Source organism: Ipomoea triloba, chromosome 6 (genome assembly GCF_003576645.1).
Source record: "Ipomoea triloba cultivar NCNSP0323 chromosome 6, ASM357664v1".
Taxonomy (NCBI): domain Eukaryota; kingdom Viridiplantae; phylum Streptophyta; class Magnoliopsida; order Solanales; family Convolvulaceae; genus Ipomoea; species Ipomoea triloba.
In genome coordinates, this window is record NC_044921.1 from 6,721,027 (window position 1) to 6,728,681 (window position 7,655).

General features: G+C 36.9%; 1 protein-coding gene across 1 annotated transcript; it reads left to right on the forward strand.

Annotated features, from left to right (window-relative positions):
• Positions 1-1,216: 1,216 nt before the first annotated feature.
• LOC116021820 lies at positions 1,217-3,831 on the forward strand. Its single transcript, XM_031262304.1, has 2 exons — positions 1,217-1,902; positions 3,462-3,831. The coding sequence occupies exons 1-2, from the start codon at positions 1,750-1,752 to the stop codon at positions 3,615-3,617; spliced, it is 309 nt and encodes a 102-aa protein (XP_031118164.1). The 5' UTR covers positions 1,217-1,749; the 3' UTR covers positions 3,618-3,831.
• Positions 3,832-7,655: the final 3,824 nt, after the last annotated feature.

Sequence of the window (7,655 nt, forward strand, 5' to 3'; positions counted from 1 at the left end):
GACCATAAAGGATTCAAGGGAGGAGTTGACAAAGATCCATGATGAAAAGCCAAAGCTCCAAGACCTTGTGACTAAGACTCAAGAACATCACAACACATCACGAGAGGTTGTGATCTCTACTAAAGAATAAGTGAAACACATTCAAGAGACTCCCATGTTGACAGATGAAGATGAAGAGAAACTCTCATTAATTAAGAAAAGATCTTGAAGTAGACGAGGAAGACTTGATGGATTTTCGAATACTATTGATCTTCGATGTCTAGTTGTCGTACTCCTTTAGTTTTATCCATTTATTTATTCTTTTTTTTTTTCTAATTTCATCTACTTTGTATGAGTTCTTTTATGAAATGAGACTTTGGCACGAATTGAATTCATCTCCTCTTTTTTCACAAGACTTGCAAACAATTTTCTTTGATCGCAAGTGTAGAAGTGAACTTGGAGAGAGGTAACTAAACTCAAATATGAACAGAAACAACTAAATCTAAACCCAAATGAGTTTATTCGAAAGCAACTAACAAGAGAATTTACTTTAAATCGTAGGGAGTCTACTATATTTAACAGTAAGCATACTAGATATCATGCTAAGTCTTGGAATGTGCGCTATATATCAAGCAAACCCGAAAGAGTCACATCTCAAGGTTGTAAAACGTATTATTAAATAAGTAAAATGTACACTAAACTTTGGTATATGGTTTTCTAAAGATACTACCATGAGTCTTGTAGGGTTTAGTGATGCTGACTGGGCTGGATATGCCGACGATAGAAAAAACACCTCAGGTGGCTGCTTCTTCATAGGAAAAAACTTAGTCGCCTGGCTAAGTGAAAAGCAGAATTCGATCTCACTCAGTACAACCGAAGCTGAATATATAGCTATTGGGAGTAGTTGAACACAATTACTGTGCATGCGTCAAATGCTATCTAACTATGGCCTAAATTAGGAAAGTATGATCTTATATTGTGATAATACCAGTGCTATTAATATCTCTAAAAATCTTGTCCAACACTCTATAACAAAACATATCAATATTCGACACCACTTTATCCGGGAGTTGGTGAAAGAGAAAGAAATTGAACTAAACTACACCTCAACTGAAAGAATCTGGCGGATTTGTTTACAAAACCGTTAGACAAATCTAGGCTTGAAATCCTTTGTACAGCTCTTGGAGTCTGCAAAATTTCCAATTGATTGAAGAGTAGTATCGTTTCTATATTAACAATAATAGGTAAGCAAAATTTAATAAATATTTATTTTGTTGACTAATAAATCTGTTCACTGTTTCAGATCCAACAGTAGTCTAGTACTCTAATCCAGCCATCAACTTGTCTTTCGAATTTCGAACTTAAAAAACCCATAAAAATCTTTGCACTTAACACCTTAAACTTGGTCCAATTATGGGTTTAAAAATTTAATCTTATCATATTATCAAGTCTTATTAAAACCCTAGTCTAATCACTACCAATCCCTCATGCCTTTTCATAAAACTACCCATACCCCCTTTTAATTCATCCGTCTCTTCCTCTCTCCACAATCATCTTCCTCTCACACACTCTCCGCCATAGCCACTATTTTTCAAGCTTCCAAAAATGGCATCAAGCTCTTCCCCACCAACAAACTACAACCCATTCCTCTTTTATGTTACCGCTGTCAAGCGAACTAAGCTTTTCTGGCAAATCCTCAAAGGGACAGCCCCTCTTAGGTATGCGGATGAAGAATGGGTTTTAGCAACTCTTAAACAAAACTCTTAGTTAATGGATGATTTTACAAGGAAAGAGTCTCGATATATCCTAATCATGGCAAAACACGTTATCGCTGAACCACTACCAGTGTTAGACGAGGAACTAGAGGATGAGGCCCAAATTAATGTTGAAATTGAAGCTGCAAAAATCAAGCCTGGAGCAATGGTAACTGTTATCCCTTCTACTTTAGAGGGCATTGCCTCACTGCTTGTATCTAGGAACCTTAATTTCTTAGTAAATTTACCTGTTTCTTTTAATCGTATATACCCTTCAAGGGTTCTCTATCTGCTCATTTAAATGTGTCATCTATGTGTTTTTCTGATGTTATTTGGATGCCTCCACTATCTACAATTGTTTACTCTGGACTGTTGCCTGGCCAAGCCAAACCTAATCCTCTAATCTCTGAGTGAGTTTTTGTCTCACAGAATGAAACTCATCTAGGGACCTTTGTCCCTGCTCCAGTTTCTGTTCCAGGTTCCACTGATGTTTCCTTTAAAAATGTTGCCTACTAGTTTGCTGATTATTCTCTACCTCTTCGGGAAGAATTATTATCTGATCTAATTGCCAAACTACCAAATATTCCTCTTTCTGGTTAGTCTATTCATGTTGTTCAGGTTCCGTTTGCTAAGCTTTGTAGAAAAGGTAAAGAAAAATTATCTACCCGGATGAACTTGCCTCTTGTCCAGACAAAGGAAAAATTGATGATTCTGATGATGCAGTTTTTCTCTCTAAGTCTCAGCAATGAAAGAAACCTCTTCATGCTCCCTTAGTTCGTCTAACCCGTTCGAACATTGGTGTTTGCTCATCTATAATTTAGCCCAACAATTTCCTACCCTTGCTCTAGTGTCCACTCCAAAGTCCTCTACAGCCAAACCCTTTAGACTTATTATGCATTTTCCTAGTCTCATGGAGTTTTCGAAGATTCATTTCTAGCATGATCTGTTGTTGGAAAGGACATTGATGTGGATATGCTCAATGCAATGTTGTTTCACTGCTCCGAGATCAAAATATACTTCAAACAGTCTGGGATGTTGGTTCATATTCTAAATGGAAGACGCCATTGTGGCCGTTTCACTACACTATAATTTCAATCCCTCTATTATCAACACCTACTTCAATTGGACTGCGCGCTCTTGAAGAGTCATTTGAACCTGCTCTGGAATTGCTTGCATCTTCTTTGACTCACTCTCAATACACTGCCTGGTCTATGGGTGATATTCCATCCAATTTTTTGACTACTGTGTATTATGTTCTCTTTCAGCTGGCTTCCTGTAATTGGCGTCCTACTGTCTCTCTTCATTATGTCTCTAAGAAAATGGACGATATACTCTACAAAGTGCGCCATAAAATGGATTTTCATTTAGGAACTATCTTTCGCATATTATGAGTTTTGCAAAGAGAAATTAAGCTAAAATTCACCTGCCATTTCCTTGTCTGATATTTAGAGTGCTCAAACCTCAAGGATTTGTACCTTATGAAAATGAGTCGATTCATATCATCCTAGAAAAATATACTATGGATTCTCGTCTTTACTAGGGCAAGCATTTTGATGATAGGCTGCCTCTGCTATTTGCTCATTGCACCCTCTCTAGTGCCTCCTCCAGAACCCACTACATTAGTGTCCTCCTCTGCTCCAATAGAGACTGCCTATGCCTCTACATCAGATAGCGAATCCCTACAAATCTACTATTGCAAGTCTTAAGTCTTCAATTGTTTCTCTCCAGGTTGTAGTTTCTATTTCTGAAGACAATCTTGTGGCTACCCTTCATAAAATTTCAAGGCTAGAAGATCATATTGCCTCTAAATTCGCAGCCAATGAAGACCCTGCTCCAGCAGCCAGTTTGGGTACTCCGTCAGCCTCTAGCTCTGACCACTGGTGATCACCTTTGGCAATCCTTTGACAAAAAGTGGGAGTAATAAGCTGAGGGGAAGCGTTCGGGACTGCGTTTGGAAATGATATTTCTGATTTCATGAATGTGTTTTTTATGTTTATTTTGGATAATGGTTATATGTTTGGCACTAATGAACTATTTAGTGATGATTTATTATCGATGGTCGATTTCTCTTAGGGTTATTTGATTTTTTATTAGTTTATCTATTGGATTAGATTATATTTATCAGTTTATTGGATTCTTCTGTGATCAATTTATTGAATACTCTTATTCAGTCTTGGTTTATTAGTATGAGTTTGTTATCTTTGAGAAAGTTGTGTGATGTATGAAGTTTATCATGTTTTTCATGGAAAGTTGTTGTGGGCTCCGCGGCTAAGAAAGAAGAATGGTTGGTCGATGGAAACAAAGGTTGGAGAAGTGATGGTGCAAAGTCTCGCCACTCCAAGGATGGAGATAAGAGTTAGACCACTTAATTAGGAGGAAAATCCCAAGATAAGTCAAAATACTCCTTAAGAACTCAAGGAAAAGAAATTGCCAAAGCAATATTCTTGAATTTACTACTGTCAAAGTTGTCTGTCTAACAAAAATAATAGCAGGGCTATTTATACACTTTAGCTAGTCCCTACATCAGAGGTATTTAAATTCAAGATGTGCTATTCTAATGCTAAACTAGCTAAAAAGATGTAACTAGCCACAAGACTAGGATAACTAAGTCAAATAAGTTTATAAAAACTAAATTCTAATTGAATTTATGATTTATAAGCTTAATTTGGACTTTACAAATTGAATAACATAAACATGGACCAAAATAGTCTCAAACTTTTATTTGCAAGAAAAAATACTCCCAAGTGTTGATTTATAAGGTTTGAACCTCCACTCGGTTTTGTTCTTCAAATCGTGCCTTGAATCAAATTAACCACCTTCAACTCAACTCCATCTTCATATTTTTGATTAGCTTTACTTACTCCTTTAATAAGACCACTCATAGCTTCATGAAATATCTGCTCCCTTGCTCTCGTCATTGGACCCTCCATGATCTAAGGACTATTTTCTTTGTTGTCATCCTCATAGTTGTCCTCAACATCTCCTCCCCCCTTATAAAGATTCGTCCACGAATCAATTTCGCTTGCATTACAAGGTGATAAATCAGCAACATTAAAGGTAGAACTAATTCCATACCCACTTCGGCAATTCTAATGTATAAGCATTGTTGTTGTGCCTAGTAAGCACACGGAACGGTCCATCGCCACGGGGTAGCAACATAGATTTTTCTTTTGGAAGGAAACCGCTCTTTCCACATATGGGCCCATACGAAGTCCCCTGGATTGAAAATCACCTCCTCCCTGCCCTTGTTCACATACTTGGCCACCTGCTCATTTTTCTTAGCAATTTGTTTGCTCACTTTTTCATGCATTTTCTTTACCATGTCAACTTTATTAGCTCCATCTAAATTGCGGTACTTGTTCATCGGATATGACATCAAATCAAGAGGAGTTAAGGGATTAAACCCATAAACCACCTCAAAAGGGGAAAAACCTATAGTGTTGTGTGTGTGCCTGTTATAAGCAAATTCAGCAATAGGCAGCAATTCTTCCCAACTCTTCAAATTCTTTTTAATTAAAACTTGAAGCAAACTTCCTAGAGTTCTATTGGCAACTTCAGTTTGTCCGTCAATTTGCGGGTGACATGTAGTAGAATACAACAACTTAGTACTGAGCTTACCCCAAAGAGTTTTTCAGAAATAGCTCAAAAATTTTACATCCCTGTCAGAAACAATGGTTTTCGGCATCCCATGCAAACGAACAATCTCTTTGAAAAATGCAGTAGCAACACTGCTAGCATCATAAGATTTATGGCAAGGAATGAAATGTGCCATCTTTGAAAACCTATCAACAACCACAAAAATTGAATCATGACCTGTTTTGGATCTCGGTAGCCCAAAAACAAAGTCCATGGATAAATAAACCTAAGGATGTTCAGCCACAGGCAAAGCATGATATAACCCATGCGGTTGACTTGTAGACTTAGCAGCTCGTTTGCAAATAATACATCTATCACACATTTTATTTACATCTTTTCTCATTTTTGGCCAAAAGAAGTGTTCATGCAAAATATCCAAAGTCTTATGAATGTCGTAACGGCCCATCAAACCTCCCCCATGGGCTTCTTTAATTAGAAGTTCTCGCATAGAACAACAAGGAATACACAATCTATTTTCTTTAAACAAAAAGCCGTCATGCACATAAAATTTCCCACGAGCTCCCTTTTGACATTCAACGTATAATCCCTGAAAATCAGAATCAATAGCATATAACTACTTTAAATCCTAAAAATCTAGCATGCATAGTTGTCAACAAAGAATATCTACGAGACAAAACATCAGCCATCACGTTATCTTTACCATGATTGTATTGAATAACATATGGAAAAAATTCAATGTATTCAACCCATTTAGCATGGTGCCTATTGAGTTTGCTTTGACCTTTAAGATACTTTAAAGATTTATGGTCAGTATGGATTACAAACTCTTTAGGCCTTAAGTAATGTTCCCAGTGTTCCAAAGCTCTAAAAAGAGCAAAGAACTCTTTGTCATATGTCGGGTAAATAAGAGCGGCCCCGTTTAGTTTTTTCACTTAAATATGCAATAGGCTTGCCACCTTGCATTAGGACAACTCCAATTCCAACTCCCGAAGCATCACAATCCAATTCAAAAGTTACCTCAAAATTAGGCAAGGCAAAAACGGGTGCAGAGCTTAATTTTTCTTTCTGTATTTTAAAAGCTAGCTCTTGTTTTTCACCCCATTGAAAACCAACATTTTTCTTAATCACCTCAGTTAGTGGTGCAGCAATGGTGCTAAAATCTTTCACAAATCGGCGATAAAAACTTGCTAAGCCATAAATGCTACGCACCTCACTAATTGTCATTGGCGTTAGCCATTCACTAATAGCTTGGACTTTGGCACTATCTGCTTCAATTCCATTTGCACTAATAATAAAGCCAAGAAAATGAACAGATGAGGTGCAAAACTCACATTTTTTTTAAATTTGCGTATAATTTATGAGTTCTTAAATCATAAAAAACATCATGCAAATGTTGAACATGCTTTTCAAAGTTTTTGTTGTATATTAGTATATACAACAAAATATACTACTACACTTTTGGCAATAAAATCTTTAAGCACATGGTTCATCAAACACATAAACGTACTAGGTGCATTAGTGAGTCCAAATGGCATAACTAGCTATTCATATAGACTTTTTCATCCTCCTCACGAATTCTAATTTGATGGTACCCAGACTTCAAATCGATTTTAGAAAATATGCATGCACCATATAGCCCGTCTAACATGTCATCTAAATGAGGAATGGGAAAGCGGTACTTTACTATGATCTTGTTTATAGCTCGGCAGTCCACGCACATCCTCTATGACCCATCATTTTTGGGTACTAGCAATACTAGTACAACACTAGGACTTAAGCTCTCCCTTATTTGTCGTTTTTCCATCAACTCATCCACTTGTTTTTGAATTTCTTTAGTTTCTTCGGGGTTGCATCTGTAAGCAGGTCTATTTGTAATAGGAGCCCCAAGTATTAAGTCTATTTGGTGCTCTATTCCTCTCATAGGAGGTAAGCCACTTGGAATCTCTTTTGGAAACATCTTCAAAAACCTGCACCAAAGAAGAAATAGCCTCGGGCAAATGCTCAAGGTTATCTAGTTGAGGCACGGACCCTTTGCAAAGCATAAGAAATACAGACTGTCTGGCATTAATAACTCTCTCAATTTCTTTTCTTTTGCAGAATATGTTTGATTTTTTTTTCTTCTCTCTTTCTTTTGCTCACTTTCTTTCTTTTCATTTTTTTCATTTTTTTTCTTTTTCCTCTTTTTCTTTTGTTTTTTTCTCATCATCATGAATTTGACTAGGAGTCAAAGGTACAAGAAGTTACTTTCTTTCCTTCGTGAACAAATGAATATGTTGGTCCCAGTTATGAAGAAGTGAGTCTAGAAGGGGGAGGGGGGGGGGGGGG

What these genes read in the sequence shown, in the direction of transcription:
- LOC116021820 (XM_031262304.1), top strand. Translation starts at nt 1,750, where the DNA reads ATGGATGATTTTACAAGGAAAGAGTCTCGATATATCCTAATCATGGCA. An exon ending in AAATCAAGCCTGGAGCAATG is followed by an intron (nt 1,903 to 3,461) that starts GTAACTGTTATC and finishes GTTTCTCTCCAG; the next exon opens with GTTGTAGTTTCTATTTCTGA.